The sequence below is a fragment of the Fimicolochytrium jonesii genome, assembly GCF_025526975.1.
Source record: "Fimicolochytrium jonesii strain JEL569 chromosome Unknown EV422scaffold_4, whole genome shotgun sequence".
NCBI lineage: Eukaryota > Fungi > Chytridiomycota > Chytridiomycetes > Spizellomycetales > Powellomycetaceae > Fimicolochytrium > Fimicolochytrium jonesii.
Window position 1 is genome coordinate 468089 of NW_026515671.1, and position 27657 is coordinate 495745.

Here is a 27657-nt window from a genome sequence, read left to right on the forward strand (position 1 = left end):
CCACAATACTTGTGTGTTGTGAGGAGGTATAATAGTCCCTCGGCGTACAGTACTGTATATTGGGCGTGGTTGGGGAACCGGCCGACGCGTTCATGTCATGTCATGCAGAGCCGAGACCCGCAGAGTCGCAGAGCAGTCGCAAGTGGGTTACAAAACATCACATGCTACTTGACAATTGACTCCTTTGTCAACGAAGTGCGGCAAACTGTGTCCCAACCCACGTCTCAAGTCGACCTGTGCGCCCATCACCTTGGACTGCTCATGAGCGAAGACTCCCTACTATTCCCTGGGATCCCGTCGGTCGTCGCATCCGTTCTGGCCCACAGCAGCACAACTCCTCCGATAGCAGGACCTGGCGGCATGGCGGACTTATCCATCACACCTCCTTCCGCACCAATTCCTTGGGAGGAGTCAACTGGGGATGAGAAGCGATGTTGGATCTGCTTTCTGGAGGAGGACGAGGAAGAGCCTTCGAAACGCTTGAAATGGGTTCGGCCTTGCAAGTGCAAGAATTCGCTGAAGGTAATTCGGGGGTGTCAGTCGGCCAACCATCAAAACATGTCCTCAAACGCTTGTTTCTGTAGTACGCGCACGAAGACTGCCTCCTGAAGTGGATTGCGGAAAAGCAGGAACCTGGAAATACCGATGTAAAGTGCCCGGCCTGTGGGCACGTGTATGCAGTTGACGAGTGAGTATATTCTGGATGGAATGAAAGTCCTGCCTACGCCATCGCGCTGATCACCTCTCCCCACAGATCTCGAGATGTGGTCTTGTCCGTGTTCAGTTTCGTTGATGGATCTATCCAATCATTCGTGCCATACGTCACATTGGCTGGGATGTCGATGGCATTTTATGTAGTGTCTACGACGTATGGAGCATACGCTGTCATGACAATGTGCGGGCCTGATCACGGAGAGCAGATCTTGAGTGAGGCAAATTGGGGCTGGCGGACATGGGTATGTACTAGCAAATCGACATCCACCAGATCTCGGCCGTCTCTGATGCCTTACCCGCAGGTTGGACTGCCCCTCATTCCCCTTGGGCTGGTATTCTCAAGATTGAGCTCCGCGGACGCAGCTCTTCCACTTCTACCATTCCTAGTTCTTGGGAATGATCAGATCCGCCTATCTTTCCCGCCATCGCCAGCGTTGACGATCTGCTTGATGCCTTGGGTCAGGCTCGGTTACAATGCGGTTTGGGCTAAACTGCTGCCATTCTTCCGGAGGGCAAAAGCAAATCGTTCAGCACGAGCGATACCTCGACCATATGCAGTGAATGCCGGTCTTGCAGGTGCTGGCGAAGATGATCAGGAAGACGGGCCGCTACGAGAAGTCTCGGTGGAGCGGAGGGATGGACAACGACTTGTACTTGGCAGCCTCTTTCTGCCAGGTGAGCATCGTTTGTTGGTATGCCGGGAGAGAGCGCCACTACTGACTTCGTTCACGAATACGCAGCTGTGTCTTCGATGATGGGAACGTTGTTGGGAACCATCCCATGGGTTCGACAAAAGCTGCCTGACCCATTCCATCGAAATGTACTGGGAGGATGCTTATTCATCCTTGGCAAGGACGTCGTCTCTACCATCTACCGCTCTCAGAGGCGGAGACAGCATCGCACCAGAAGGGTCAAGGAGTACCGCGGAGATTGATGTTGTGCTTATTCGTTGGTCTAGGCTTTTTCATTTGTCGACTGTCTACAATTTCTTGGGTCTGAGTCTTCTCATTGTCTTTGTGTACAATTCTAGCAAAATACAGTATGTAGTTGAAGGACAGTGTTCAATAAAATGAAGTGTGTACATGTCCAATCCTGAGTGTCCACGGATTTATGCATGTGTTCATAGTGCGGCAAGACGGTTTGGAAGGGGAAGGAACGCCAGGAACTTCTGGAGACGTGGCTGCACATGCATGCGCCTCAACACGCGTCACATCGCGGCGGTAATCTCGCAATTCAAAAGGCCCGCTCCTCTCTGTCGGGAAACACACAACCCCAATTCTCTCTGCCTTGAAATCTGAACATCTGAGAAAAACAGCAGTCGTTGGCTCACATAACGCTAGTCAGGTGAGTTCTTCGACCCGGGTATCGGACCCGGACCGTCCTTTGGAGGGAAGAGTCGAAAGCGTTCCCGTTCACACGTCACACTCCGCTTGACACTTTTCTCACTTTCCACAACACTTGCAATCTTGCACCGCGGAAACAGGATAGAAAATGGCACCAGCAACCTCAGCAACCGATCCCGCACCGTCCAGCGGCGAATCTTCTACCGCCGGAGCGTCAAGACCAGCTCCCGTCCTTCCCCTCACGCAGCGCCTCTCCAAACTCGTCATATCAGCCCAGTTTCTGTGGTTCCTGGGTCATCTCACGACCGTGATACAGACACTGGTTTACGTTTTGTACGCCAGGTTTGCCAGTACCGATGGTGGAGCTAAGGCCTACGCGAAGGCTTACTACGGGACCCTGCTTTCGTATGGGATTATCATGTTCAAGGCTCATGGGGTACGTTGGGTTGCTATATGACATCACTTTATCTTTCTGAGACAGGGATCTCATGGGCTTTGTCTTGCGTAGAACCCACAAATCAGCATGGGCTACCTCACGAATGTCTTGAGGGACGAGAACAGCTGGTACTTTCTGAGCGCACTTTACTGGGTGACATCCAAGCCCCTTGTTGGTGAGTGCTTCGGAATGTGAATAGTCATTCCAGTTTAGGGCGGCAGCTCATGAGTTGCTTTTCCATTCATCAGCCACACTGTTCCCATACGTGACCTTCTCCCTTTTCCACTCGCTGAACTACATTCGTTCTGATGTCCTTCCGGCGCTCCTTCCTCCTTCCACATCGTCCATCACCCCGAAAATCCGAGACACGATCCTACGACTCGTCAAAACGTACCAGCACACCGCCTTGCGATATGTCGCATACGTGGAGGTGTGGACCATCATGCCCGTCGTGACGATCGGCGTCCTCTTCGGGTGGACCTCGTTCTTTGCTCCATTGATGTACGCTCGGTTCCTGATGTTCAGATACCATTCGTCGCCCTTGACGGAGCAGGCGTTTGTGGAGCTGCGACAGAAATTGGATGCGACGGCCAGTGACCCTCGTGTACCGGCGATCGTCAAGAAGTTCTATGAGGGTGCTCGTGATGCGGTCATCAAATCGGGGGCTGTTCCCACCGCCCCGGCTCCGCAATAGAATAGCGCCGTGCAATATTTTGGAAAATTATCAATGTGCATCTTCCATACCATCGTACCATCGCTGAGGTTGTTCGTTTCTGGATCGTCCGGGTCAGATGCTACGGAATGGCCAGAAGGTCATGCAGAGTAACGGAACAGCAAAGCGAAGTGATAGAGTGTCAAGAGACTAGTATTTACTATACAGAAAGAGAGCCGCCAGATGGATATCTAAGCAGCAAGCTTCTCCTGACGCCTGAAGTAAGCGCTGAGAGGACCCTTGGGGGCAAGGTACTTGACGTAGCAACCGTCGGGCTGGAGGTTACCGGCTTGACGAGCCTCAACGTACTGCTCACGAGTAAGCTTGGTGAAACCCCACTTGTTGGAAACAAGGATACGCTGACGTCCAGGGAACTTGTACTTGGCACGACGAAGGGCCTCGGAGACAACAGCCTTATTGGCGTCCTTGGTGCGGACGGACATCAAGACCTGTCCGATGTCGACACGAGCAACGGTACCTTGGGGCTTGCCGAAAGCTCCACGCATACCCTGTTGCAACCTGTCAAGAAATCGAGCGATCAGCCCAGACCGAATGTTTCTCAATCTCATATCCTCCTACGCACCTATCGGCACCAGCGCAGGACAACATTTTGTTGATGCGGATGACGTGGAAGGGGTGGACACGGACACGCATGTGGAAGGAGTCCTTTCCAGACATCTTCACGATGTACTTGTTGGCCGTGATACGGGCGGCCTCAAGAGCCTCAGAGGAGATCTGCTCGTACTCATCGGAGAGAAGGTGGACGGTGCAGGGGAATTCGTCAACTCCGGCCTTCTTGCGTCCCAAGTCGAAGATACGGATCTTGGGGTCTGAAAAATGCGCCAAGTTAGGATATAAACCAGTAATATGGCCCGACCGGTTTCCCATGCGGGCTATACTATGCAAAATTGGAAAGAGAGAGACATACCAGGGACGGCACGGCAGAACCGAGACTTGGGATATGGCTTGTTCTTCTGGTAGCGGTAGCAACGAGCTGGACGACGACCCATTTTGGCTAGAGAATTCCGAGAGCCAGCAGGTTAGAATCAGTGAGATCATAGTTTCCAGATGCTTGTCGGTTGTGATCGTTCTACATTCCCTTCTCCTCTAAAAGGTCGACTAGTTCCGGGGGTGGCAGGTAGGGCGGAACTTTTCCGAAGCCAGCTGAGAAACTATCCACACCAAGAGGCTTGCCCGCCTGGACTCCATGTCGTCTCTGTCGGATTCTCCGTCCCTTATATGAATCTACACCAGCCTGCAATGTCACACTTGAAATAACCGCAGAGAGTTTCCTGCAGTGAAACAAGGCGAGTCCAGACTCAGTAGCCGTTGCTGACACTCACCGATGAGACCCAATGGGTGTATAATCCGTTTGGTGAATCTGAGAGAAGAAACCGTCGGCTGTGACCGTTCGCTTCTTGTGTGCGGGGCTCCGCGATCGATCACGTGACCCGCAACTCTCACATTTCATTCTCACGATGGTCAGACTCCGATGGTTTGAACATACAATGCCAAGCACAAACATCCATTCGGGACATGGCTGGCTCTATATAATCTATCTGAGCTAACTAACTGATGATGAGTATCCGACAGCCCTCGAAGACGGGCTCCTGACCCGAAACCGAAAGCTACTTGTGATATTGTGATATGCGCGTTCCCCACTTGCAGTAGCGTCTAAAGAGGCACAGCCGCGATGTCCCGCATCACCGCCCCTCATGCTTGCGTCTTCTACAAGTTCATCATCAAAGTCTGCCGCTTTTTCGCCCGTTGGTTTTGCGACTTTTCCCTCCGGTACAGTTCGTGGATGTCGTGCTCGCAGTATGGCCGGCCGTTGTGACTGTAGTAGACGGACACCAGTGGGGTGCGGCATACGCAGCAGGCCCAGCAGTTGGTGTGGAAACGGCGTCCCGTCTCAGCGATGTCTGCGCATGGACCTGTAGGAAGGAACCTGTATCAGCAATCTGCCAATAGTAGTGGGACTCCATTCACAGAATGAGAGAATGAAAAGCTCGTACCTTCAATTGGGTCCCCACAAGCACCGCAAAGCGAATTATTCTTCTCATGAAAGTGAATGTTGCAAAGTGGTTCGTCGTCGTACACGTAAAAGTTACGATCTGCAAACGGTTCCTTGCAGGTCTTGCACACAAAGCACTCCTTATGGAACGACGAATCCAGTGCGCAGATGGTTTCGCCCTCGATTGGTAAATCGCATTCTCGGCATTTTTCTGCTACGAGGTTTTTGTAGTCTGCCGCACAGTATACCTGTCGGGTGGGAAGAGTTAGAAAATCACATCCATGGGCAAATCCTGCTGAAATGAAAAGCTTACCTTATTGTTGTGCTCAAAGGGATTCCCTCTGATCGGCTTGAAGCATGCGGAACATTTCAAGTGCTCTTCGTGCCATGGTTTGCCAAGAGCATATACCACTCGGGAGAAAACACTCTGACCGCTAGGAAAGGAATGGAAGTGGTGAGTTGCGTGAGGGTGTGGTCAGCGCATAGACAACGCTAGCAATCTCACCATCCACCGCAAATGTTACGAAGCGACTGTTGATAGTCCTGCTCGCAAAAAGCCAGACCATCTTGAGGTATGAACGGATTGTCGTTGTCAAACTCCCGCTCGCACACACAGCACCTGACGGATCACGAGTATTAATAAGGTCACATTGATATGCACTCCTCGAATGTGACATATGTGAATCCGGCACGCACCTGAAGCACTGAATGTGGTAAACCCGATTGTCCAACGCCTCTATCTTGAACGCCTGCCTCGAATCATGGACCTCGGTTCTGCATCCCGCGCACTGCTTCCGTCCCGATGATCGTTGTTGCGCCTGCGCGCGGTTATTATTGCTCTCCATACTCATTTCGTCCAACAGACCGGACATAACGTCGTCCGTAGGGTAGCGCGATCCGTTAGGCGTGGTATCGTACGGACTGGAAGGGCTCCTCGCGCTACCGCTCCGAGCGCTTCTCGGCTGATCGCGACTGTCTAGCCTGTCGGTTCGGATGTTGTCCAGTCGCGGGCCTTTCTTGGAAACGCTTCGCGGGGCGAACTGCCCGTTTGCGGGGCCACCGCCGCCGGGTGACCCGCGGCTGTAGTCTGGACCGCCCGGACTTCGGCCATTGTTATTATAGTTATTTGGGCTGTTGTTGGAATTGTTGAAGTAGTAGGAGTCGGTCAACTCGTCGACGGGCGAGTATGGTGCTTCCTCGTAGCGCCCTCGCTGTTGTTGTTGCCGTTGTTGTGGTTGGTTTATGGCGTGGGGGCCGCGGCCTCCTGCGAACCGACATCGGTGCCGCTGGCTCACGTCGAGCAACTCTCCACAATCCCTGCACCTAATGGTGGGGAGCTGCGAGTAGTAAGCGGACTTGACCATTCTTGACTAATGCGTTTCTAGATCGACACAGTCAGGCGTGGGAAAGCGGGATGGAAGTTGGACCTCAACCGTGCGTAAAAAATGGGTTGTGTTGGAGATGCGACTGGTGAAGAGTGGGTAACGCAATGCGATGGAGTAGGTCGGATGAGGCTTCAACGGTTTGACAGATGCCTTTCACCTTCCCGCTGAAATATAAACTTTCTGTGTGAGAAACTTCGAAACGGCTCACTTTCTCTTTCCTTTGCCGCTCTCATCATGCCGCGCTACGGCCCCAAAAAGAGACGGTACCGTCCCCGCGGATCTCGCAGCCGACCGCTGATTTATTGTTGTACTGTACAAACGCTTCAGGTGTGGGGTTTCGGTTGCAGAATTCGGACATTTCGCGCCAGGAGCCGGGCGTGTGGGTCAGACTCCGAACTCCGCTGACTCCGCTGTATACGTGACGCCGGTGGGAAATTTTGATTAAATATGCACGGACTCGGTTTTGGGCCAGTCAAGAAGGGAAGACACCCGATTGCGGCTCCAGAAAAGTGTTCCCTGGGGGAAGAAGCATGCCGATTAGAGGGCTTTCCGGCAACTGAACACATATTCCGCCATAGATCTTTTTACTATTCACGTATGTACATGCATACAAGCTTGAATTACAGGTAAACCGATGAGGTAGAGAATCGGGTGATAAAGATATACACTTGCTCTATCTGATCCTGCAGATGTCCGCCCGCTCAACAAGATCACAAGTCTAACAAGATCCAGATCTAGAATACGCCCGAGTTGGCCAAACTGCAGATGAAACATGCAGGCTACCCTTGCATTCTCTTACGTCCCGAGCGCTGGAATCACTGCCGGAATCGCCGCCGGCCCTGGTAACATCATCCCGCCGAAGACGGATTTGAAGAGATCGGTCAACGTCGAAGGACAATCGAAGGATTGTTCGCGGATAGATGATGGTTTGAACCCCGTCCATGCGATGATCTTCAGGTCCAGCTCTATCTTCAAGGTCATGGTCAGCTTCGAGCCCGGCTGCTTTTCTAGAATCCCCGGAATGCCGCAAGCCATGATGAAAGCAGCCAAGACTGGGTCCCCTGGATCGGCGCACCCAGCGCCCGGATTGATTTTTTGCGCAAGTAGGCAGGGAATGAGCTTTAAGGCTAAAATTTGTGGATCAAATGGCAAGCTGCGTTGATAGGAAATGAGGATGGGAAGCATGATTGTCGTGTTTGCTCGTTTGTCGATGTGGATATCGACAATCTGCGAAGATGCGATGAGGGTACCACCAGGCATCGGTGTCAATGGCTTCTTCTGGGGATCCATCAAGTTCAACAAAGTGCCCTGTATGGAGGAGAGAGTACAAGGTCAGACGACATGCCCGTAGTGGCAAGCGCCGCAAAATTTGGGAAGACTTACGTCAACTTTCAAAGTGTTAATGGTAAAGCCGACGTTGTTGGGCGAGTCCACGGTTACATTGACCCCCAGACCGAGATCGAGCTCAAACGGAGCGGCGGTGGATGCATCGGTCAGACTGCCGGTAATGCGAGGTCCAGGTGACCACTTGAAAGCTGAAGCTGCGCCGGCCGTTGTTGGGGGAAGTTTGAACCCAGCCGCTGTGACGGGTATATAGGGCGATGAGGTCGCGATGTTAGGAACCTTGGGCCAATAATACCACGCAGCAACCCCGCCGCCCGCTAGCAGCAGGAACAGAATAGTAACAAAGGTGAGACAGCAGCGTCGTGTGCCGAAGCACCCGCAGCAATATCGCGGTGTCCCAATGCGCTTATTGTTGTTCTTGTTGTCGTCGTCATTGAAGCCCGCTTTGAAAGCCCCAGCGCTCGATTTCGTAGCCAGTGTATGAGCTGCTGGTTTAGCGGCGCCTGATGGATCTAACGGAGTCCTCGATGCTTGGGAGTACTTCGTTGATGCCTGGGAATACTTTGTGGAACCGTGGCTGAACTCTGATCTGGGCGAGGGATACCGATACGCATCCTTTGTGGGTGTGTGTGGGACTGCATAGGACATCGGAGTTGATGGTGTTTGCGGGTGGTACAGGTCATTGTTCTGGGGATAGCCACTGTACTCGGAAGGAGGGTAGGCAGACATTTCTTGCTGCTGGGGGTACTGCGCGCACTCCCTCTGTGGTTGCGCCGCATAGACATTGTGCGTGTGAGCAGACTGTGGTGCATCGTAGCTGTAGTTGTTTTGGGCGTGATAGGGATCCGGTCCGCCTGCTGATGCCGGATGGCTGAATGTTGGTTGAGGTTGAGGGTTGTAATACGACTCTTCCGGTTCGTAGTAGGACTGCAAGACATTGGAATTTAATCAGGTGTTCATGCTTGGTCAAAGCGACAGGCCCGCTAAAGCATTTCTAGTCAACAAACACCCACCTGGCCGTAGTCATTCCCATAGTGAGCCGGAGGGGCTCTGTCGTCGTGTCGCCGAGAGTCGTCGTAGCCGTAGGCATCGTAGGGCCCACCACCGTGCGGCGGTTGCGCGTGCTGGTGAGACCCGTACGGTCCGCTCATCGCACAGTCCTTACTTTCGTTTGACTTCTTCGTAGGTTCGTTCAGACTTCACTTCCGTAGTAGCAGCAGGAGACCGTACGTAGGATAGGAATGGGTGTGAAGATGTCGCATGAATCGTGGTCGGAACGGGGTGAGGATGTGGGAGCCAGCTTTGAGCAGCTTTCAGCGGCAGCCCATGGCAAGCAGGTTTCTGGCGCGCACGGAGTGATGTGCAGTTGATGGGATCCTTCATGAAGTTCATCAAGTCGCGGCTTTGTCGGATCTTCGGTGGCGTCGCCAGCGGCCGAGGATCCACAATTATTTTGTATTCTGGTACACTTAATCTTACGCATGTTAAGGGCGACATCCGCCCATAGAAGCTGCGGCAATTTGCGGAAGCTTCTCACATTTATCAATTTTCAACCTTTGAACGTCCAACAACCCGTGAAGCCATCTCCGGCATCCCAGAAAGGCAAACATCAGTACGTATACTCTCACCTGTCGACATGGATCTGGAGCCCATGTGCAATGAAAGTAGATGCAATGCTCAGCACTCACGGTTTCCCAGGACTTTCGAGAGCGATGGGTCCTGCACTTGTACCAAGTTCGCCTGGGCGGTAGCCCCTATGTAAGGGTCCTTTCCGGTGCTTCCGCGACAAGTGACGAGGACGCTGCCCTTTCTGGAGTGTACATGTGTGCCACGGAAGTCAATCAACACGTGCGAGGTTATGTCCTTGAAAGATCCTTGACCGGCGCTGATCGCACATCACCCTAAATCTCTTCCAAAACCAATTGCCATTGCATGTGGCGACGCACCCAGCATCCACGATGGTGCCCCATCCTTTCCGACGCGGGACCATTTGAGCTCTGACGCGGGACGTTTGAATGTTGAGGAGTCCCCAAAGCTTGGGCAAACGGAAGTGGGAGGCTTTCGTCGTGAATCTAATGAACCTTGAGCGACCTCAACCAGCGACCCAAGATCTACATAATCTTTGAGCTCCACTTTTCATTGGAAGAAACGCCGCCTTCGGACCATTCCCAAGTTCCCAACCGTGGCTTTGACCCGCTCCCCTTCCCCCACGTTTCGTAACCTCCCCCCATGATGAAGGAGACCGATGTGTCGCGCGAGATGTGAAAACGTTCACTGCGACGCGCACACGAGCCCTTCAGAATTCATTCCGCACGCGTCACAGTGATTGTGTTTGGACTTGCTGCTCCGACACCGGACCGACTCCTTGGGTCCTGGACTCCTGGCACATGCACTCCTCCACTGTGCATGTACATACAGTACATATGTTGTACATACAGATGTACCCAGTAGAGTACAGTCGACACCCCAAGAGCTTCCAAGTCCTACTAACAATTTTATTGGACGAACTTGGTTGCACGGTATTACCTTGTGACGGGCGATCTTCGGGAAACTTTCAGATGCCTCTCACAAGGGAAACATCTTCCCTGACAAAAAGAAAGCCGCATCTAGGTGATGATATCGGAAGTTTCCACCACGACGGAGCATCAAGCTCCAGAAGAGAAAGGCCCCACGGTTGTCAGCGGCTTAATAACAAGGAAGCCAGATATGGAGATCCCAGCCTTTCGCATTCAAAAATCCGTTGATGGCGATAGAAAAGGTGTGCATCCAGTGTCTGTGGAACCCATGGTTGGGCTTCTTTTGCGATCAGAGGCACAATGTGGACCAGCAACGGATACATTGCTCTCGCTCGTATGCCTTCTTTCGTCTCCTGTCCATCTCTTCTTTTTTCGGATGCTTTCCCTCCGTTTTTGGGGAATGTACGCGGGGCAGACACGCTCCTGCGGGATTTGCTGCGATGGGACCTCCTTTCCTGAGGGCATTCGCCGATGCATGCCGGAGCATAAAAGCCGGAGTGCTTCCCTGCCTCCCCATTCTCCCACACCCCACCCCACTCTCAAGCGCTTTCAAGCTTTCTACGTCTTTGCATCCCCAAAGCATCAGGCAACATGACCCTCGCCAAGCTTTTCATTGCTACCCTCGCCGGACTCTCCATCTTCGTGTCGGCCGCAACGCAGGATCCCAAGTGTGTGAACGCCGGAGGCATTTGCCAGGTAGGTCGCCCTTTGTCCATGAAACTGCTGATAGCAAAAAGCAGCTAATTTTTCTCATGATGAACAGGCCACCACCTCCTCCTGCGACGGCGGCTACGTGACCAACTACTGCCCCAGCTCCGGCGACTCCATTAAATGCTGCGTCCCCACCAACGATGCCAAGTGCAAAGGTATCGGCGGAACATGCAAGTTCACGTCCACGGGATGCTCCAAGGGATTCTTGACCAACTACTGTCCTTCCGGCGGTGATGGCATCAAGTGCTGGTAAGCGTCCATTGACTTTTTCCGCCAAGCAAAACACATGGCGCATACTGAACATGCACCCATCCCAAATGACAGCCCTCCATCTGGCGGTGGTGGCAGCGGCCAGCCCTGCTCGCCTGTTCCCAAGACCCGTGCCGGTATCGTTGCTGCCGCACTGTGGGCCCACAACACGGGCACGCACGCGACTTACACCCAAGGCGCCGGACGATGGTCCGGAATCGACAATCACATCTGCCCGCACAGCGGCATCCCGCCCAAGATGGATTGCTCCTCGTTCGTGACTTGGGTTTACTGGAGTGCTTTCGGCAATGGCGCTGGTATGTGTATTGATCTACGCTTCTAGTCACGCAAGATGAAGGCTGATTTTTCCTCCCGCATGACACAGATCTCCTCAACGGCGAAAGCTGGAACGCCGGCTACACCGGCACCCTGAAAGACCACGGAACCGCCGTCTCCCTCTCCAACGCTCAGGTTGGCGACCTCGTCTTCTACGAGAACCCGGCGCACGTCACCATCCTCGTCGACAAGTCCCCTGCTCAGGTCGTCAGTTTCGGATCCAGCGGCCCTGTCAACTTGTTGAACATCAACTACAGGACCGTCTCCCAGATTAGGCGCTATAATCTGTTCTGAAGGAGCGGGCTCCTTTGTCGACATAGAGGTTGCTGCATCTAGATTTCGTTTTCGTGCATTTACATTTCCATGTGTGTTCGTTTTCCATTCTGTGGACTTGGATTTTAGATATCAATGATGAATATCAAAGACTTCTCAACATACCCTAATCGGGGCTTGAGGATGCTGCAACGGATCCTCCGCATTTTTTGACATTCTTCTCCACTGAAGGAGTGAAGTTCATAATGTCCTCATAATGTCCCCCGGGTACCTCGCGGTATTGCATCTGTACGCTGTCGGAAGTTCAGATGTGGAAGTTGCCACATCTCACGCGTCCTGTCAGAAACGCGTCAAAAAGTGATGACACTCTCGGCGGAGATTGCTCTCGGAGCCAGAAATCCAAGCAAATGTGATCTGTGGCGTCTCCCCCCTCAACAATACCTTACTTCCGAGAGTCCTGCAACGGAAGTCCTTCAGAGAACGTCTTCACAATGCCGCTCATAATCCAAGACGCACTTTCCCGGATCCTGTTGTTTTCATTGGGTTTCATAGGAATCATGGCAGCACATGTTGGTGAGTTTGAATCTCGCGGTCAAACATGCGATTCAAATGTTGATTGTATCAAATGCTCCACTTCCATTCAGATGCAGCAAGCACCACGGCGAAAGGCACATGGACACGGAGCACCGGCCTCTCCTGCACAGGCTTTCTCGCCTCCGCGTCAACCGACGCATGCATCCTTGCCTGCACAAACGCCTATACCGTAACCCAAAACGACGATCTACTCACCAACGGCATCCCCTTGAACACCACTCCGCTCCCGGACAATTGCCACTGCGACGCGCTCTCCGCCGAATGGGAGCAGACGGCGACTGCAATGACGGGATTGGTTGTATTCCTTGAGTTTCAGTGCTCGTGGAGCGGTACATTGCTGTCGGATACGTCGATTGATTCCACCGTGACATGTGTGCTGGCAGGGGTTACAGCGACTTGCAGTGGGAAATATGACTGTACGGCGGGCTGTGCGCCTTTTGAGACGAAGGGGTTTGCTGATTGGGTCGATGCGAGCACTTGCTTGGGTATCTCGTGTCCTGGCGGGATTGCGGGGACAAAGAAGCAGACGAGGACTTGTACACTACCAGCAAAGGCAGATGGGACGCCGGGATGCAATGGAGTTACGCAGAGGACTGTTGGCTGTGTGGACGCAGATTACTGTGCTCGGTCTGTCAAATCTGGCGGGGAGAGGCAGTCCATCCTTTTGTATGGGCTGTTAGCTTTCCCATTGATGCTGCTATTCCAAAGATGGAGGTAGAATTGTTGAATACTCGTATCTATTTTGGGGTCCTATCGGTGTTCCTTTGCGATAGCGATACCCCCGCCTTCACATCTGATTCAGCGGCCAATGTTGTAACTTTCGAGTGCACATGACGGATATTCACAAATAATCAGCAGAAGAGGTGAAAGAAAAAAGAAACAAGGAAAAAACACCCCGGCCAAAAACCGCGAGTATGTCTCGCAAACTCGCCCCCCTCCCTCCGGTCCTGTGCGTTCCTTTCCCGGCACAGATTTTTTTGCACGGTCTACGCGAGCTGCTTGTGTGTCGTTACAAAACAGTGCAGCACGCGCATGCACGCGCAACCCCGTCGACTCCAGCAGCTGGCCTTGGTTTCTCCTCTGAAGGGGTGAAACGAGCATGGTTAGCTTCACTCAGGCCCTTCGGTTCCGTTTGAAACCGGTGCCTATACTTACCTGGCTCTGTGTTTGCGCCAGGTCGAAGTAAAAGGTGCACCACAACGGTTTGTCCTGGTTCGAGTTTTTGGGCTATAGACGAACTAGATCAGTATTTTGTATGGCTTTCTGAAGCAAAGATTCGCAGGGCTTACATGCAAGGGTTGTTGCGGGCTCGAAGAATTTGCCTTGATGTAATACGCGTAGGCCTTGAGGAGACTCTGGCTTCTCGTCAGCCCATTCTAGAAAAGCGATGAGGTTCGTACATGATGGAAGTAAAGAGTGAGCCGATCAGAGTCAAAAGCGTATGATCTGAGTTTTCTGACGTACCACCAGGCCATGCCTCAAAGATCTGAGACCTTACAAAGTCCACCGTCGCGGTAGGGTCGAACAACAAATCCGTTCTTCGTCCAGATATAAGCAAGAACCGGAGATTCACTTTGTTGTTTGGCACCCTGTCGTTGACGACAACCGGTGGTCCCTCTTTCAAGGCATTTGGGCGGACTTCGATCGATGGACCGTCCGTGACCTGAGTATTCTCTACTGAAGCGTCTGCCATTCCTAACTGCCAACGCGGCTGGAACCGGACGACCACTTAGAAGCACTACGGAAACGGAACGCTGGTTCCAGCGCGCGGTGGCTACGAAGGTCTGGGCTCAAGAGAAGTTCCTGTATGAGGGATGAATTCAATTTCTGCTTTACAGCCACACTCTCATTTAGTTTCGCAGGTAGGCGAGGCATCACTATCCGCCGTGCTCAAACAAAAGCCGCCCACTCCTCAAGTTAGATTCCCTCCGGTTTGTGTCAGGGTGGATGCACGTGATCGCTTTCTCAGGCTCTTGAGCAACGTTATAGGGCTTCCCAGCCTGGATGATTTTACAAACACCAACCTGACAAAGCTTCAGTAGCGAACGTTCCGTATAAGGTCCGCGCTGTGCCGCTAAATACTCGCGAAGCTGTAGCTCGAGAAGAATGTGCTGCTGCCCTGAAGCTCCACGGCCAAGGGTGTATTTCGAAAGTGAGGATACGATGCGGCGGATTGCAAGTAACTGTGGGGGAAGCCTCGGTGAACGAAGTCTCGACCGCTGTTGATCCTCGTTTACGTTGATCGTTTACGTAATGAGCCTCGTGCGCAATGACCGACCGGTTCCGAAGCGTGCATTTCGGACATCTGGAGGTTTCGTTGGTTTCCTCGACTCGCAATTGTAACTCTCGCACTAAAAAGGCGTGGTAAACGAGAAACGCAGGCACAACAAGATTGGTATAGCACAGGTACGATGTATTGCTTGAAGGTGGGCTCATCACGATTTTTGCGCTCCTGCTGCCCTCATTGTCGGACGGAAAACCCACCGCTAACTGAGAATCCTGCAGAACTGAGCATCGAGCAGAAAACGTCTACTTGTCGATAAGCCGGTTCCCACCACAGGCTATCAGTCAGCTGCCTCGACGCAACACCGTCACATACTTCCTCGCTTTCTGTATGTTTTTTTCAGGTCGCCTGGCGTACGTACAATGGTTGCTCATGCTGAGCTCCTACACCATCAGAATACTATAAGGATGGCACATCACAAGCCTCGTAGCATGCCCGTAGGGCAACGCAACGTCCTGCGGCCAAACGACTCGGCCTCACTGTGGAACTGCACACTCTCTCCCGGCTGGTCGCGAGATGAAGCCGACATACTCCGCAAAGCCCTCATGCGCTTCGGAATAGGCAACTGGAAGGATATCATGGAGAGTGGGGCACTGCCGGGCAAGACGAACGCACAGTTGAATCTGCAAACACAGAGGATGTTGGGGCAACAGAGTACGGCAGAGTTCCAATTACTCCATATCGACCCGCTTGTGATTGGAGAGAAGAATGCGCAAATACAAGGGCCGGATGTGAAGAGGAAGAATGGGTTCATCGTCAATTCTGGAGGTCAGTGATGATGCATCTGATGCACCCAGGCCTGATGGATGCCAACCTATCAGAGATTGATGAGCGTTAGTCGACAGGAAAGGTGACGAAGGAAGAGAAGCTACGAAGAATTAAGGAGAACAAAGAAAAGTAAGGCTAGCTGGGTGAATTGTACTGGTACGACACGTCGCTGACATCTCGCATTGTATCTGATCAGGTATGAACTGCCAGAAGAGGAATGGCGAGCGATAGAACTTCCGAAGATAGACGAGCCATCAGCGCGTAAGTTGATGTAGTCTCTCGAGTTTCAGGGATCCCAGCTGAGCTTTCTCATCCAACAGTTCTGCAAGCGAAGGAAGAGCAAATAAGAAAGCTCGAGCAGGAGCTCGCACTAGTGCGCAAACTCATAGCCGCGAAACGGGAAGTGCCAGAAAACGACGAAAACGTAGATGTGCTGGGGACGGATGTCGATTCGAATGGACCAAAACGGCAGAGAATGGAGGTTGTATGATGCATCACGCCGCGAGGGATCCGGGCATGTGAGAAGGCGTATTCACGTGCATATTTTTGGCGGTGGTCGGCGTACATGTGACGAAGTCTCGTTGTCATTTTGCGAGAATTCCTGAAAGACAGCCGACTAGGCTTTCAGAACGGCGAGCCCGGAAGAGACCACTTCTGATGTCTGATAGGATAGACGGTGTCTTTTCAAATGGCTAGCCAGACTCTCATCGCCTCATTTTGGGTGGTTTGAAAATTGGCATTGTGTGTGTACATATGTACAACGTGGGTACGACATCCAAGATCAAGGAGCACTACCGCCGTACGTCATTCTCCGCTTCTCTTCCCAGCTCTCTGTGGATATCATCGAAGTTACGTCAAGAACCGTACTTACATCGCGAAGTGTTATGGTCTCGTACCTGGTCCACTGGCCATCCACATCAACACCCTCTCCAGATCTCGCTTGTTCTCCTGCCCTGCCTCATCGAACGGGTTCACTTGATCCTGGCTTACCGGCAGCCTAGTCTTCAGCTGTTTATCATATTCTCGACTTCGTGTATCTTCCAAAAACTCTCGGATGAGAATGTCGTGCCTTTCCATCCGGTCCAGAAGCGTTTGCTTGGCTGCTTCCACGGCTTCTTGGTCTAAATAGTTCACAGAGATCCGAGATGACTCATCAAGGATCTTTTGCTCCTCCTCTGTGATTTGCGGTTCAACAGTCGTCCGGAGTAGGACATTCGGCGCTACGTTTCGAAACACATGATGGGTCAGGGATATCTGGTGACGCTTAGAGCCGTGAATCTGCATTCACTCACTCCACTCCGGCACCTCTGGAATGATCGAGCTCGGGGCAACTATGGTGGTCCTCAACCACTCCTTTCTGCTCCGTAAGTCTCCCAACAGACTCTCAAAGCGAGCTACGAGGATATTGAACTGCGTGAGGGCATTCGGCCTATACGCGGAGAATGGAGGGAGCAGATCCATACGTGAGAAACCTTTCCACAGCCCCCTTTTTATGTGAGCCCTCCTACCAGTGTCCAAACTCGGGTAACTGCAAAAAGTCCTGTAGCGCTTCACTAAGATGACTCAACCGATTCTTGACCGCCTCCAACTTGACTATTCTATCAATATCCAGGTTCTCCTCCCCACCCTCTCCAGCCCCAATCGGCAGGGCGTTTGTAGCCAGGGTCGTTGCTCCTGGTGTATATGTTGCCCGTCCTGTCGTCGTCGGTTGGGCTACATGCTCGCCACCAACTGCGTCCTCAGGTCCTACATTACTCTGGTCGTCGGCGCCGGAGTCTGAGCCACCCTGATTGCTCTCTGCTATGTCGTCCCCGGAATAGCCCTGCTCAGACATATCGCTAGTGATGAGCCTCGGCTTGCCGCATGCTACGTGCGTGTAGACGTGGTAGGCGCGGGTTGGCTGTGATTTTGGCGAATGTTGGAGATCGCGAAACGTGGCGGAACCCAAAGCTCCCAAAGCCGACGCTGAAGCCGCTCCGACAAGCATAAAGCCAGCCAGTGAGTGATCTCACATTCCCTCCTTTCCCAACACCGACAATACCTCTACCTCAACCGATAGACAACAATGGCCAAACAAAGCCCATCAGCGAATGTAGACACCAGCAAGCCAGTGACTGAAATCGTCCTGGACGACCTGAAGGCCGACATTGCAAAATACCCAGCCACAGCCGTCACCCCTCTCCAGCTGATAGAGCATCCCCAAACCGCGGAGTCGACCGACACGCCGCTGCGTTTCTTGGCTTATGCTGCTCGGTTCAAGACGTTGGCTATCACTGGTACTCGATACCTTGCTTACACGTCGGATGTTGGTAGGTACTGGAATGCTACCTTCATGGGGTACGTCATTCGATCGTGTGTGTCCTAATACAGCTCTCCTTTCACCAGGTGAAGCGTTTAGGCCAGTAGTCCATAAGAACCTCGTCAATGCCGCATACGGTATCTCCTTCGCATACGTCGGGTTCGATGTCGCACTGGAAGGCTACAAGGCCGCCCAGCGCAACGCCGACAAGATGGAAATCGCCAGAGTAGTTGCCGAACGCGGCGTGTTCCAGGGTTTAGCGAGTTTGCTGCTCCCTGCGTTGACTATCCATACCGTTGTTGATATGACCGGCAAAGCTTTGAAGAGGTGAGGAGCACGAGTGGTGTAGCCGAACGATATACGCAGGAATTAACGACTCTTGATTTCGCAGCCGCCCGAAGACGGCCTTCGTCCGATGGACCCCAACCGTGGCAGGTCTTTTCGTCGTTCCCTTCCTCCCTATCATGTACGACCACCCTGTGGAGCACCTCGTAGCGAAAGCGTTCGACACTGTCTGGCCCCTGGAACGCCCGGTCACATTGAAAGATGTGAAGGAGAAGGTCAAGGAGAAAGTTCAGTGAGGCGCCTCATATGTTTTGGGAATTCTCGGGCCTGGGCGCGAATAGACTAGATGGTGGGTTAATTGTAAGGGTATATAGATAGGTGGCTTTCGCAGGTGCTAAGTTGTAACCAACATGAGGGTATTAGGCACTGTGAGGCAGACTCCTGGGCCTCTAGCCAGATGGAAAGTTGGACAGATTTGACAAAAAGTTTTCGAAAGCCTGATGCGCTGAACTTAAGGACCGGAGACTCAAGCAGCAATCTCCTTTCGTAGCCGGCTGTCGTATGGACCCCGTTCAGCAGACGATTGGGAGGTATGGTGTGTCAAACACCGTACTGAACAACGTAGACCAGACAAGGGAACTTCGCAGAATCATTAGAGGATATAGATTGAGAATTGGCAAAGAAAAACGGGCAGCCAAAAGACCAGCTTTGAGATGTACAAATTTGCAGCAGCAGAGATATGCCCTTTGGAAAGAAAAGGTCCTATCTAAGTTTCTGCTTACCGCCAAGGTTGTTCACTGTACAGGTTCCGCTTTCGCCTCAGTAGGGAAGTTATACAACCCACCGACCCCAGCCGCGTCCACTAGTTCCTTCAGCCTATTGTGCAACTCTGGCGTCGCAGCGATAGACGGCGCCATGGCCGGGAATGCCGATGGGAAATGCTAAATTGATGAGTCAGTATAAGTTGGCCTCAGCGCTCACTGCAAAGGTGGGGAGATACCTGAGGGTCCTTGAAACTGCTGTGCAGATGTAATATCGCGTCGGTGATGACGAATCGAATGAGGAACTGCCGCAAGAAATCATCTTGAAGGAATCGCTTGTACGCCGCGTCTGCAAAATAAGCTTCAGTACATCGCCAGCCCGTCTTTCCCATGCACGACGTCAATCATTTACCGAGCTCGGTTGATAGGTCCAGTAGATCGCCCACGAGGATCTCGGTCTCTTTAACCAAGCCTGAGCACTTTTCCCAGACCTCTTTGCTCACTTCGGTGATGTCGGAGATGAAGGCGAATGCCTTGATGGGAGTGGTGAGGAATAGCGTAAAGAGACTTCCTATTTGCGCATTGTCTGCACAGCAAGAGATGGTTCAGTCTGTGTATTGCCGAGTCTCGCTGATCTGCATGAATGAGAAAATCACCTTTGATAGACGCGGGGTATTCTGTCGGGCTCATCAAGAAGGCCACGGATTGTGGGAAGATTTTCGGGAAGTCCTGAAGACCAGATGAGCGAATCGTTCGCACTTCTATTCGAAGCAGATCGTCACCTACTTTGAATGCTGCACTGTTTGTACTGTCGACAATCACAAACAACGGTTTCCTCGAGAATGGGACCAGATCGTTCGGATGTAAGCAATGCACTAGCGGTGTATGCTGCTCGCTGTCAGTTTTGTCGCCGCCTTTGCGGGCGTAGTTCTGATTTACAGCGGTCGCGGCTCCTCCGGAGTAGTTGGTCAGGTATGCTACGGAGTCAAAAGCATCACTGAGTCGGGCGAAGTCGAACTAGCCGCTCCGTCCATCACATACCTGGGTCCATGTGTTCTGATTTCACGGGTCGTTTGGCTCCATCGGCTGATATGTATATCAACATCGCTGAGTTTTCGTTGATGTCCTTCGAAAGTTCATCCGTTAGCATCAACTCCACAATGCCCTCATTCCCCATTCAATGAAGAGGCGAACCTTGAAGGTGGTAGCTATGTAGTACAGAAGCTGCGCAAACGTTGGTCTGTAGAGCAGGTATTTATGCGGGTTCGATCTCCGGAGATTCGACTTGTCGCCAGCGGAAGTCGAAGATCCCAAGCCAGATCCGTCCGCAGGTGCATCCTCCTCCTTCCTGACCATGGCATTCGGGTCATCGCTGGGATGAGCGGGTTTGCCCGCCGAAGTATTGGTCGTTGGCTCCCGTTCAAGGGCTTGCAGCAACCGGTACATGTCCAACGTCAGTTCGGAAAACTTGATCTGGCGAAACAAATGAGAACGAGGGCCTTCTTCTTGGTCGCTGCTTTGATGAGCTACCAACCTGATTCTGATAGTTTCCGACCAGAATTGCCTCCTGAAGTCGCAATCGTGCTGCGCCATCTTTGTCAAACTTCGGGGTCCGCTCAATCTGCAGTCGTGTTGGCGCAAGTAGAGCTTTTCCCTCCAAGTCTACCGGTGTCGTTTTCTTCTGAGCCTGGAGAAAATTGGAATCAGACCAAGTAGCCGTTGCCCTACAATATCAGTCCCCAGCACGCACTTCTAGGAATGTTGAGATCTCGGAAAGCACGACGTTCCATTCAGCAGAGTCACTCGGGTTGAAGATTTTCGTGTAGTCCGCGATGAGAGCAGTGAGCTCCTCCATCAATTCTCGGATCTCAACCGTCTCGTTCAAAAACAAGCATACGACGATGAATCGCGCATAGTATCGCAGCTTCTTGATGACAAGCGCCGGGCTGTTCAAAGACCGATCGTTGTCAGCACATTGCCTCACATCCCCTTCCCGTATGTATGCATGCAAATGCATCATTACTTGTTCACTTCCAACACGTCTTTGAAGTACTGGCGTTTCCGGATGGCGTCATAGAATGTGTGGGATTCCAGCAGGTAGTTTGTTTCGCTGGTGCGCAGGTAGTAGTGATAGTAGAGTTCTGCAAACGTCGCCTCATTAGTCTTCGAGTGGGAAGCAACACTATGTGGCGGGACGCGCAAGACTTACGTCCAATCTTTGATGCAACTTCGCCGATGTCCCATCGCTTCAGGCCGTGATAGTCTTTATTTTCGAGGATTTGCCTATGCAAGTGGAGGTCAACCCCCTGTTGTGACTTCCCCCTCGCCAATACCTAGTTCTGACGTACCTGTGTGTTTGTTGATACTTCCATAACCGCGTGTACACTTCGAACGTGCGCTGAAAGTACGTCTGCCAATTTTTGCCCGTGGGAGGGAGATCTCTACGATAACAGGAGGCGTGAGCCGACAGCTCGAGACGAGGTTACGCAAGATTCTTCCACGACGTCACACCTCAGGCCTGCGAACAACTGCTGCGATTTCTCCAACAAATATTGGAACTCTGATTCGGCACAAAGATTGTTAGTTGAAGCTTCGCCGTCCTCGTCTTCTCCATCCCAAAACCTTCGACTTACCTTGCGCGACGACTATGTTAGGGTCCGATGACGGGACATTTCCGTTGCTTGTGAGCGGGGCCGTGGCCGTGGCCGTGTCCGTGTCCATTGTGTCAGTTCCTCCGGCCGTCAGTGGTTGCCCAAGCCGATGATGCTGCGATGGCTCCGTGGGGAAAGTGGAAACGGTCGTGGGTGGAACTCGTTCGCCCAATTGATCACAAACCCAACAAGGGCATGACAAAACGGTAACGCGTCCGCGTGCGATGGTAGGCATTCCGCAATCCATCTCCAACTTCCATCAATGACTTCACAGCGTTCGTCGACATTGGTCGTCCTTGCAACAATTCCAAAGCACTCAAAACGTTTCAGGAGTCCATTATCGCACAAATGTCCTCACTCGAAGCATCTGCCAGGTTCTTCCAACAAGGCCGGTTCGCCGTCGGTAAGCCCACCGGAATTGCCCTTAGACCCGCAATTTTTCTCGAAATGACCTGTTACTCTCGTCTTAGTTGGCGCTAGCGCCGATCCCGCCAAGTTTGGGAACAAGGTCTTCCGGTGGTATGTGTCGGAATGCTAGCAGATTCTTTGATGATTAATTGGGCGTAACCGTGGTACATACAACATAGGTACTTGGACCACAAGCTATCGGTGGTTCCCATTAATCCCGTGAGTAAATATCTCGGTTCTCGTAGGGTAAAGCAGCCCACTAACCAACTATGCTCAGAGCACACCGACGATTGAGAACCACACGACAGCAGCGAAACTCTCAACCCTCACGGATCCCGCCTCCTACTCCGTGTCCGTCATTACGCCCCCGAAGATAACCAAGAACATCATCCAGGAAGCCGCCGATCTGGGTATCAAGAACGTGTGGCTTCAGCCGGGGGCCGAGTCGGAGGAAGCACTCGCGCTGGGCAGGGAGAAGGGGTTGAATGTCATTTCGGGTGGGCCGTGTGTGCTCGTTCATGGGGAGGAGGCTATCAAGGCTGCTTCCAAGCTGTAGATGAGCAGGTTATACGGCGTATGTTGGACCCGATAGTACCATTGATAACGATGCTGTAGCAGACCAAAAGTCCGATCTATTCAACCTAAACTTGGGAAATAAGTATGCTGTAGCATCGGGTGGGTATAAAGTATAAGAGGTGCGCTAGACTAAACCAAAATCGGAAGCTATGTTCAAAGAGTACACCTATAAGTGTCTCTTAGGGCGATCAGTGTCCATATCGTCCTTCTCCTTCTCCACAGCCGCTTCAATTACTTTCGTACCCAGGATCCGGCGTTCAAGTTCGTTCTGCACGCCTTTGGCCACTGCGGTGGCTGTCTTGAACACGCGTCCGGGAACCACAGCGACGATCACGTTGGTGGCCATGTTCGCGAGAGATGCGATGGGTCGAGGTGTGAAGTTTACCACTTGAGTGGTACAGGTATGAATCTTCGAGCGTAGCCTCAGATAAACGACGTCCGAGTTCTGTCGCAAGTCTTTGATCTGGAGAAATACAACATCGGTTAGCGGCCTCTTCCCAGCGCACGTGGACTTGGAAATGCGCCACTCGAACCCACCTCCTCTTTGATTCCCTGAATATCCATTTCCCACAGATGGACCCGTGTTCGATAAGTCCAGTGGCTCCAATCCCATTCCCGCGAATGATCCGCCTCTGCGTCGTCTTCGTCACCCGTAATAGTCTCGTCTTCGTCCGTATCGAAATATCCGGAAGGCAGAAGGCATTCTTCAAGGGTATTCTCGCTGCTCGTCCGCGCGAGCAGTGACTCCGCTTTCTCCTCCGACGTAGCAGTTCTCATGTCTTCTAGCTGCTCCGTCAACTCTTCGATGATCTTCCGCTGTCTTTCGCATTCATCGTGCCAATCCTCGCTTGATTCAAACTCCAGTTGAAGGGCTTTGACGTGATCGGTCAATTTTGCCAGCTCCTCCTTCTGGACCTGACTTCGTGACTCTGCCTTGTCTTTGGCTGCCAACAACTTGGTGATTTCGGCTTCGAGTTCATAGATGTGGTTCTGGAGGTCTGCAATAATGAGCTCGTCGCTCTTCTCCATGTCTTCCGAGTCTCGGCGGATTGTTCGCTTCTCGTGCAACAGTCTCTGACGGTCAACCTCCAGTTCGGCCGCCGTCTGCTCAGTGATCTGAAGATCCTGACGGAGTTGATCGAGGTCTCGCTCCAACGTGCACATTGCTTCGGCGTTGGTGGCTTCAACGTTCCGCAAATCTTGCAACGTAGCGCGAAGCTGATCCTCTAACGCCTCATTCCGCCGTCGCAAATGTGACACCACTTGTCTGTGCATGCGCTCGGTATCGCGCAGCTCAGCTTCAGACGCTTCCAAGCAGGACTGCAGGTCCGCGTTCGCCTTCTCGAGCGATGCAACGTAAGGATCATGGCCGCCCCGCTCGTCGAACACTTCGTGGATAGACGGCCTCCTCACTGGCGAGCACTCTACGATGGTTTCGCGGATTCTGATCGAGTTCAGTTGCACGGTTTTGAGCGCGGCTCTCGACTTTCGGCTCGATAAGCGGCCTTTGGGGGTCGGCAAGGCGCCGCTTGACAGTTTTCTCTCCAATTTCCCTTTGGTCATGAAGTCGTGGTACTCTGTCATCAGGTTGTTGTTCGTTGCCACCAGTTGCTGCCCGATTTCTGCAGCCAGCTGCAGATCTATGGAAAGATCGAATAGGACATGTAAGCGACTGATATCGGCCCGCAAAAGAGATCATGGTGATTACCTCGCTCCCTCTCCCTCAGAGCCGTCAAAGCTTCCCTAAGCTTGGCACGTAGTTCCTCTTCTGACAACGAGTCAACTGAGAAAAAGTCCTTGAGCAGAACATTGCTTCGCCTCTTTGGTCGTGGGGAGTACTTCTGAGAGCCATGAAGGTCGCTCATAGACTGAGCGTGTTTGACTGCTGTTGCTGAGGCGGAACGTTGAGGCTCATGCGGGACCATAACGCGAACTTTCAAAAGTCGCTCTTACGTGACATGGCTGTCCTAAGTGGACCGGGCACCAGGAAACCGTTTTTGACTGCGTTATAAACTGCGTTGATATCGGAGGAAACTTGCTCTATGTTATAATGCTTCGGCGGCTGGATGCGGCGAATGAAATTGTGACAAGTGAGATGAACTTTTGGCCAGCCAATTCAGGAGGGTCCAGCGTTGACGACTGGAGGATGCCGCAGCAGTTCCCGCAGGCGTGGGAACTTTCAACTTTTTATGCCAGAAACATCACGCCGTGCCAAAAGACGCGCAAAAAGTCATTTCCTCATCGCAAGGGCTAATCACATCCTGCACATCATCGTCAATCCGCTAATCAAGGGGGAACATGTGGAGAATCACGTTCCTCTCTCACCCCACGGCGCACATGCCGTCGGCATGTCCAATTTGTGAGGGTTGGCGCCTGCCGCCTCTCAGGAGGACGAAAGCCCGGTTTGCCGTCTCGATCGTCTGTCCAACGTCGAACAAATTCGCGTTATGTCACCACAAAACCATCTCACGATTTCACGGTCTTCTCAACCCCGAAAACAAGGTTAGGGTTATCGGAGCGTCTTCGCCGACGGTGGAACTGCGGTGGAATCGAAGGGTTTTGTTGTGCGTTTGTCGTCGACCAGGGCAGACTCATTTGATGCAGTCGAGGCGAACGTTGTTCATCTCCATACCCACTGCTCGATCGTATATTGTGGTGAAGAGGCGAGCATCCATTTCCAGTCGAGGCCGTGGTGAAGGCAGATTGACGAGATGCTCTCAAGGAACACCCGTGAGACTGACCGTTGCCGACCGTTGACAGGCAGAACTGTTCTTCATGGCGGTTCGATCCATTCAGCAGAAAGATCAAAGGAGAGTTCGCCGGGGCCTTCGTTTGCTGCGCAAATGCCGGTTAATCCCTCTTCTCGTCGAACTGCCACTCTAGGCCATGTGCCGTCTGGGTCGTGATTTACATTCAGTAGCGCCATTAAGAGCGCAAGCAATCGCCGAACCGCTTCAAGCGCCTCCTCAAGGCAGAACAACTACTGGGGCTGATGGAAGAGGCTTGAGAGATCCGTGCAAGGCTGAGATTGAGAGATTTCCTGTATTCTGACTGAGGAAACCCATCCAGGTGCACCAACAAGCATGTTGAGCAACGGCGAGATCCTGATAAGCTACTTGCGAGGGTTTGCCCGTGGAGCTGAATTTGGAACAGGGAATCCAGTGAGATTGCGTGTGTTGAACCAACAAGTCTTCGACTTGACCTGGGCATATATATGAGAGCCACCCCGTATCCCGGTGGCCACCATCCCTCCCGTCCGAGACTCTCAAGCCCAGCAGTGCCAGCACTGCCAGGTGATTTGCAAGAAAGGCTTAGTGGCTTCCGGAGAGACGGAAGTGTGGCTTTGCGCAGAGTTCCAAAACAGAACTTCCACAATGATGTCATGCACGCATTGCGCAGTCGCAACTTCTGAAAAATGCGAGCCGCGGCTCGTCTTTCGCCTCTTTTCTGCGACGGCGTGGAGAGGGGAAATGCAACGTTGCAAACGCATACAAGAGCCACGGAGGCCCCGGCAACAACTCTCGTCCTTGCATAATATTCGACTTATCGACTGTCGCGGCCCATAAAAACTCACCTTGGATCTATATTATTTCTTTCGAAGTCGTCCCATTTCAAACCTCGCTCTCAGCAATGTCCGAGAGCACCACACAGAGTACGGCACAGCGAGAGGTCGTGGGCGAGCAACAAAACAGGGACATCTCTGAGACAAGTCCATCTCAGCAAACCCAACGGCGGGACCCGGTTCGGTGTAAAGTACACTTCAACCGGCTGCTCACCCTCGCAAACCATAGAGAAGCCTACCCGGTTTTCACCACGCGGCTATCGGGAGTTGAAAAGTATTTCGCAGACCCCGATGCTATGCACGTTACAGCTGACGGTCCGCAGGAATCAGATTCCGGCATAGAGCTCGCTGCAACCCACGGGCAAGCTAAACCGTCCAAGACTCTTATTGGACGTCTATTCAGTGGGGTTCAGAACCATCTGCACTCCTCACGCGAACGTCAACGACTTCGGGAAGTGCTGAGCGCCAAGCTTCTAACACAAGAGTACAACACAAAGCCACCATTCATCCGCGCCCTGTTTGCCGACACTCCGCAAGGGCGTGCTGCACGAAAAGCACTGCGAGCCATGCACAGGCGAATGTACGGCCAAGGCCTCTTCAAATTCCTGAAGAAGCCTCGAGACAAATACTGGGTTCAGACCGGGGACGAGTTCCTCGATATCATTGAGGAACATGGCGGGAAGACAGTCAAACGGGAAAACGCTCCGAACGAAAAGGAAGCGGATAAGCTGGCGAGGAAGCACGTTGGACAGATTGCCGGGCCCGAATATACGTTTACATTGCTGGCAGATGGGACGTTACACTTCTCGCGCGCAGATAGCAACTTTCTTGACAAGTTCTCGAAACATGCCATGCATTCGAACGCCTCAGAGTCGGTCGTCTATGCCGGGACGTTACGAGTTGAAAGGGCAGAAGGGACAATGAAGCGAGTGTTGATAATGGGTACGTGTTGATATAATCAGTTTTGGTACAATTTTCAATGCATCACTTACCCACTTGCGGACTGCTGTCATACCTGCAGATAATGATAGTGGCACATACGCCCCACGAGTGGACAGGAACGAGCTCGCACGGCTGCGGGAGCTGATGGAGTATAATTTTCGCGACTTGGACGTGAAAACCCTGAAATACGAGTTTCCGGGTTCTGAGGACTCGGACGACTCGAATTGAATACCATATTTTACGTAGTATGACCGTCGACACCGGCATTTGGGATTGGCGCATATTTGGAAGCAGAATGAAGTCCTCCTTACAGAGATCTGTCGTTGCTCTCCATCATGAGACGGCATTGTAAATAGTTTTGTACGGCGTCTAAAGTGTTAATGTAATGTGTAATATATTTGTTATGTTCGGGAACGATTTTGCCGATAGAGTCTGGAACCCCATTGATGAAGGGATTTCACTATTGATTGGCGCAGGTAATAGACGGTGTTCGA

The 27657-nt window shown here is 52.4% G+C and overlaps 15 protein-coding genes across 15 annotated transcripts; 8 read left to right on the forward strand and 7 right to left on the reverse strand.

Annotated features, from left to right (window-relative positions):
• Positions 1-144: 144 nt before the first annotated feature.
• Positions 145-1804, forward strand: EV422DRAFT_518870 (uncharacterized protein). Its single transcript, XM_053069558.1, has 5 exons — positions 145-522; positions 585-688; positions 755-956; positions 1017-1389; positions 1455-1804. Exons 1-5 carry the CDS (start codon positions 262-264, stop codon positions 1646-1648), a joined length of 1134 nt encoding a protein of 377 aa, XP_052927987.1. The 5' UTR covers positions 145-261; the 3' UTR covers positions 1649-1804.
• Positions 1805-1909: 105 nt separating this feature from the next.
• EV422DRAFT_584382 (uncharacterized protein) lies at positions 1910-3238 on the forward strand. The gene is made up of 3 exons (XM_053073431.1): positions 1910-2493; positions 2566-2668; positions 2742-3238. The coding sequence occupies exons 1-3, from the start codon at positions 2206-2208 to the stop codon at positions 3185-3187; spliced, it is 837 nt and encodes a 278-aa protein (XP_052927988.1). The 5' UTR covers positions 1910-2205; the 3' UTR covers positions 3188-3238.
• On the reverse strand, positions 3239-4642 carry EV422DRAFT_554258 (ribosomal protein L10e/L16). Its single transcript, XM_053071890.1, has 3 exons — positions 4134-4642; positions 3789-4035; positions 3239-3724 (listed from the first exon to the last, which is right to left on the reverse strand). Exons 1-3 carry the CDS (start codon positions 4213-4215, stop codon positions 3397-3399), a joined length of 657 nt encoding a protein of 218 aa, XP_052927989.1. The 5' UTR covers positions 4216-4642; the 3' UTR covers positions 3239-3396.
• A 291-nt stretch (positions 4643-4933) lies between these two features.
• EV422DRAFT_493447 (uncharacterized protein) lies at positions 4934-6064 on the reverse strand (the record flags this gene model as incomplete). The annotated part of the gene is made up of 5 exons (XM_053067676.1): positions 4934-5139; positions 5221-5467; positions 5533-5653; positions 5725-5838; positions 5916-6064. The coding sequence occupies 5 exons, from the start codon at positions 6062-6064 to the stop codon at positions 4934-4936; spliced, it is 837 nt and encodes a 278-aa protein (XP_052927990.1).
• A 1108-nt stretch (positions 6065-7172) lies between these two features.
• On the reverse strand, positions 7173-9264 carry EV422DRAFT_306804 (uncharacterized protein). Its single transcript, XM_053066145.1, has 3 exons — positions 8962-9264; positions 7988-8875; positions 7173-7912 (listed from the first exon to the last, which is right to left on the reverse strand). The coding sequence occupies exons 1-3, from the start codon at positions 9097-9099 to the stop codon at positions 7400-7402; spliced, it is 1539 nt and encodes a 512-aa protein (XP_052927991.1). The 5' UTR covers positions 9100-9264; the 3' UTR covers positions 7173-7399.
• Positions 9265-11025: 1761 nt separating this feature from the next.
• EV422DRAFT_306828 (uncharacterized protein) lies at positions 11026-12336 on the forward strand. The gene is made up of 4 exons (XM_053066146.1): positions 11026-11160; positions 11228-11424; positions 11500-11741; positions 11810-12336. Exons 1-4 carry the CDS (start codon positions 11056-11058, stop codon positions 12052-12054), a joined length of 789 nt encoding a protein of 262 aa, XP_052927992.1. The 5' UTR covers positions 11026-11055; the 3' UTR covers positions 12055-12336.
• Positions 12337-12403: 67 nt separating this feature from the next.
• On the forward strand, positions 12404-13385 carry EV422DRAFT_306881 (uncharacterized protein). Its single transcript, XM_053066148.1, has 2 exons — positions 12404-12606; positions 12678-13385. Exons 1-2 carry the CDS (start codon positions 12525-12527, stop codon positions 13343-13345), a joined length of 750 nt encoding a protein of 249 aa, XP_052927993.1. The 5' UTR covers positions 12404-12524; the 3' UTR covers positions 13346-13385.
• Positions 13386-13490: 105 nt separating this feature from the next.
• On the reverse strand, positions 13491-14413 carry EV422DRAFT_306867 (ubiquitin-related domain-containing protein). The gene is made up of 4 exons (XM_053066147.1): positions 14092-14413; positions 13917-14003; positions 13783-13854; positions 13491-13707 (listed from the first exon to the last, which is right to left on the reverse strand). The coding sequence occupies exons 1-4, from the start codon at positions 14318-14320 to the stop codon at positions 13637-13639; spliced, it is 459 nt and encodes a 152-aa protein (XP_052927994.1). The 5' UTR covers positions 14321-14413; the 3' UTR covers positions 13491-13636.
• A 764-nt stretch (positions 14414-15177) lies between these two features.
• EV422DRAFT_306910 (uncharacterized protein) lies at positions 15178-16369 on the forward strand. The gene is made up of 5 exons (XM_053066149.1): positions 15178-15239; positions 15307-15679; positions 15757-15808; positions 15876-15940; positions 16000-16369. Exons 2-5 carry the CDS (start codon positions 15319-15321, stop codon positions 16167-16169), a joined length of 648 nt encoding a protein of 215 aa, XP_052927995.1. The 5' UTR covers positions 15178-15239; positions 15307-15318; the 3' UTR covers positions 16170-16369.
• On the reverse strand, positions 16364-17758 carry EV422DRAFT_307004 (uncharacterized protein). Its single transcript, XM_053066151.1, has 5 exons — positions 17727-17758; positions 17188-17644; positions 16972-17108; positions 16576-16899; positions 16364-16510 (listed from the first exon to the last, which is right to left on the reverse strand). The coding sequence occupies exons 2-5, from the start codon at positions 17511-17513 to the stop codon at positions 16461-16463; spliced, it is 837 nt and encodes a 278-aa protein (XP_052927996.1). The 5' UTR covers positions 17514-17644; positions 17727-17758; the 3' UTR covers positions 16364-16460.
• Positions 17603-18692, forward strand: EV422DRAFT_306913 (mitochondrial 18 KDa protein-domain-containing protein). Its single transcript, XM_053066150.1, has 3 exons — positions 17603-17988; positions 18065-18305; positions 18370-18692. Exons 1-3 carry the CDS (start codon positions 17745-17747, stop codon positions 18557-18559), a joined length of 675 nt encoding a protein of 224 aa, XP_052927997.1. The 5' UTR covers positions 17603-17744; the 3' UTR covers positions 18560-18692.
• Positions 18693-18902: 210 nt separating this feature from the next.
• On the reverse strand, positions 18903-21966 carry EV422DRAFT_518896 (protein SCAI). The gene is made up of 15 exons (XM_053069559.1): positions 21950-21966; positions 21658-21881; positions 21536-21584; positions 21373-21465; positions 21234-21307; positions 21048-21165; positions 20775-20970; positions 20559-20711; positions 20219-20497; positions 20066-20150; positions 19811-20001; positions 19681-19753; positions 19437-19610; positions 19264-19373; positions 18903-19204 (listed from the first exon to the last, which is right to left on the reverse strand). The coding sequence occupies exons 2-15, from the start codon at positions 21743-21745 to the stop codon at positions 19058-19060; spliced, it is 1830 nt and encodes a 609-aa protein (XP_052927998.1). The 5' UTR covers positions 21746-21881; positions 21950-21966; the 3' UTR covers positions 18903-19057.
• Positions 21967-22023: 57 nt separating this feature from the next.
• Positions 22024-22639, forward strand: EV422DRAFT_564825 (CoA-binding protein; the record flags this gene model as incomplete). The annotated part of the gene is made up of 4 exons (XM_053072234.1): positions 22024-22078; positions 22146-22194; positions 22263-22302; positions 22361-22639. 4 exons carry the CDS (start codon positions 22024-22026, stop codon positions 22637-22639), a joined length of 423 nt encoding a protein of 140 aa, XP_052927999.1.
• On the reverse strand, positions 22440-24716 carry EV422DRAFT_307141 (uncharacterized protein). The gene is made up of 4 exons (XM_053066152.1): positions 24368-24716; positions 23197-24299; positions 22903-23122; positions 22440-22825 (listed from the first exon to the last, which is right to left on the reverse strand). The coding sequence occupies exons 1-4, from the start codon at positions 24582-24584 to the stop codon at positions 22725-22727; spliced, it is 1641 nt and encodes a 546-aa protein (XP_052928000.1). The 5' UTR covers positions 24585-24716; the 3' UTR covers positions 22440-22724.
• Positions 24717-26010: 1294 nt separating this feature from the next.
• EV422DRAFT_518903 (uncharacterized protein) lies at positions 26011-27575 on the forward strand. Its single transcript, XM_053069560.1, has 2 exons — positions 26011-27163; positions 27243-27575. The coding sequence occupies exons 1-2, from the start codon at positions 26290-26292 to the stop codon at positions 27389-27391; spliced, it is 1023 nt and encodes a 340-aa protein (XP_052928001.1). The 5' UTR covers positions 26011-26289; the 3' UTR covers positions 27392-27575.
• Positions 27576-27657: the final 82 nt, after the last annotated feature.

Excerpts from the sequence above, each read along its gene's own strand:
- EV422DRAFT_306910 (XM_053066149.1), top strand. The coding sequence starts at position 15,319 with ATGGCACATCACAAGCCTCGTAGCATGCCCGTAGGGCAACGCAACGTC. Across the intron at positions 15,809-15,875 it reads ATTAAGGAGAACAAAGAAAA|GTATGAACTGCCAGAAGAGG; the intron begins GTAAGGCTAGCT and ends GTATCTGATCAG. Across the intron at positions 15,941-15,999 it reads GATAGACGAGCCATCAGCGC|TTCTGCAAGCGAAGGAAGAG; the intron begins GTAAGTTGATGT and ends CTCATCCAACAG.
- EV422DRAFT_306804 (XM_053066145.1), bottom strand. The coding sequence starts at position 9,099 with ATGAGCGGACCGTACGGGTCTCACCAGCACGCGCAACCGCCGCACGGT. Across the intron at positions 8,876-8,961 it reads ATGGGAATGACTACGGCCAG|TCCTACTACGAACCGGAAGA; the intron begins GTGGGTGTTTGT and ends AATGTCTTGCAG. Across the intron at positions 7,913-7,987 it reads TTAACACTTTGAAAGTTGAC|GGCACTTTGTTGAACTTGAT; the intron begins GTAAGTCTTCCC and ends TCCTCCATACAG.
- EV422DRAFT_554258 (XM_053071890.1), bottom strand. The coding sequence starts at position 4,215 with ATGGGTCGTCGTCCAGCTCGTTGCTACCGCTACCAGAAGAACAAGCCA. Across the intron at positions 4,036-4,133 it reads GTTCTGCCGTGCCGTCCCTG|ACCCCAAGATCCGTATCTTC; the intron begins GTATGTCTCTCT and ends CGCATTTTTCAG. Across the intron at positions 3,725-3,788 it reads TCCTGCGCTGGTGCCGATAG|GTTGCAACAGGGTATGCGTG; the intron begins GTGCGTAGGAGG and ends ATTTCTTGACAG.
- EV422DRAFT_307141 (XM_053066152.1), bottom strand. The coding sequence starts at position 24,584 with ATGGTCCCGCATGAGCCTCAACGTTCCGCCTCAGCAACAGCAGTCAAA. Across the intron at positions 24,300-24,367 it reads TCTGAGGGAGAGGGAGCGAG|ATCTGCAGCTGGCTGCAGAA; the intron begins GTAATCACCATG and ends ATCTTTCCATAG. Across the intron at positions 23,123-23,196 it reads TTCAGGGAATCAAAGAGGAG|ATCAAAGACTTGCGACAGAA; the intron begins GTGGGTTCGAGT and ends GTATTTCTCCAG.
- EV422DRAFT_306881 (XM_053066148.1), top strand. The coding sequence starts at position 12,525 with ATGCCGCTCATAATCCAAGACGCACTTTCCCGGATCCTGTTGTTTTCA. Across the intron at positions 12,607-12,677 it reads AATCATGGCAGCACATGTTG|ATGCAGCAAGCACCACGGCG; the intron begins GTGAGTTTGAAT and ends ACTTCCATTCAG.
- EV422DRAFT_518896 (XM_053069559.1), bottom strand. The coding sequence starts at position 21,745 with ATGGACACGGACACGGCCACGGCCACGGCCCCGCTCACAAGCAACGGA. Across the intron at positions 21,466-21,535 it reads CAGTTGTTCGCAGGCCTGAG|AGATCTCCCTCCCACGGGCA; the intron begins GTGTGACGTCGT and ends CTGTTATCGTAG. Across the intron at positions 19,205-19,263 it reads GCAGTTTCAAGGACCCTCAG|CATTTCCCATCGGCATTCCC; the intron begins GTATCTCCCCAC and ends TCATCAATTTAG.
- EV422DRAFT_518903 (XM_053069560.1), top strand. The coding sequence starts at position 26,290 with ATGTCCGAGAGCACCACACAGAGTACGGCACAGCGAGAGGTCGTGGGC. Across the intron at positions 27,164-27,242 it reads GAAGCGAGTGTTGATAATGG|ATAATGATAGTGGCACATAC; the intron begins GTACGTGTTGAT and ends TCATACCTGCAG.
- EV422DRAFT_307004 (XM_053066151.1), bottom strand. The coding sequence starts at position 17,513 with ATGTCTGAGCAGGGCTATTCCGGGGACGACATAGCAGAGAGCAATCAG. Across the intron at positions 17,109-17,187 it reads TTACCCGAGTTTGGACACTG|GCCGAATGCCCTCACGCAGT; the intron begins GTAGGAGGGCTC and ends CTCCGCGTATAG. Across the intron at positions 16,511-16,575 it reads GTGGATGGCCAGTGGACCAG|AGAGCTGGGAAGAGAAGCGG; the intron begins GTACGAGACCAT and ends TGATATCCACAG.
- EV422DRAFT_306913 (XM_053066150.1), top strand. The coding sequence starts at position 17,745 with ATGGCCAAACAAAGCCCATCAGCGAATGTAGACACCAGCAAGCCAGTG. Across the intron at positions 17,989-18,064 it reads TGCTTACACGTCGGATGTTG|GTGAAGCGTTTAGGCCAGTA; the intron begins GTAGGTACTGGA and ends TCCTTTCACCAG. Across the intron at positions 18,306-18,369 it reads ACCGGCAAAGCTTTGAAGAG|CCGCCCGAAGACGGCCTTCG; the intron begins GTGAGGAGCACG and ends TTGATTTCGCAG.
- EV422DRAFT_306867 (XM_053066147.1), bottom strand. The coding sequence starts at position 14,320 with ATGGCAGACGCTTCAGTAGAGAATACTCAGGTCACGGACGGTCCATCG. Across the intron at positions 14,004-14,091 it reads CTTTGAGGCATGGCCTGGTG|AATGGGCTGACGAGAAGCCA; the intron begins GTACGTCAGAAA and ends TCGCTTTTCTAG. Across the intron at positions 13,708-13,782 it reads TGGCGCAAACACAGAGCCAG|AGGAGAAACCAAGGCCAGCT; the intron begins GTAAGTATAGGC and ends TCACCCCTTCAG.
- EV422DRAFT_584382 (XM_053073431.1), top strand. The coding sequence starts at position 2,206 with ATGGCACCAGCAACCTCAGCAACCGATCCCGCACCGTCCAGCGGCGAA. Across the intron at positions 2,494-2,565 it reads TCATGTTCAAGGCTCATGGG|AACCCACAAATCAGCATGGG; the intron begins GTACGTTGGGTT and ends TGTCTTGCGTAG. Across the intron at positions 2,669-2,741 it reads GACATCCAAGCCCCTTGTTG|CCACACTGTTCCCATACGTG; the intron begins GTGAGTGCTTCG and ends TCCATTCATCAG.
- EV422DRAFT_518870 (XM_053069558.1), top strand. The coding sequence starts at position 262 with ATGAGCGAAGACTCCCTACTATTCCCTGGGATCCCGTCGGTCGTCGCA. Across the intron at positions 523-584 it reads AGTGCAAGAATTCGCTGAAG|TACGCGCACGAAGACTGCCT; the intron begins GTAATTCGGGGG and ends TTGTTTCTGTAG. Across the intron at positions 689-754 it reads CACGTGTATGCAGTTGACGA|ATCTCGAGATGTGGTCTTGT; the intron begins GTGAGTATATTC and ends CTCTCCCCACAG.
- EV422DRAFT_306828 (XM_053066146.1), top strand. The coding sequence starts at position 11,056 with ATGACCCTCGCCAAGCTTTTCATTGCTACCCTCGCCGGACTCTCCATC. Across the intron at positions 11,161-11,227 it reads ACGCCGGAGGCATTTGCCAG|GCCACCACCTCCTCCTGCGA; the intron begins GTAGGTCGCCCT and ends CATGATGAACAG. Across the intron at positions 11,742-11,809 it reads TGCTTTCGGCAATGGCGCTG|ATCTCCTCAACGGCGAAAGC; the intron begins GTATGTGTATTG and ends CGCATGACACAG.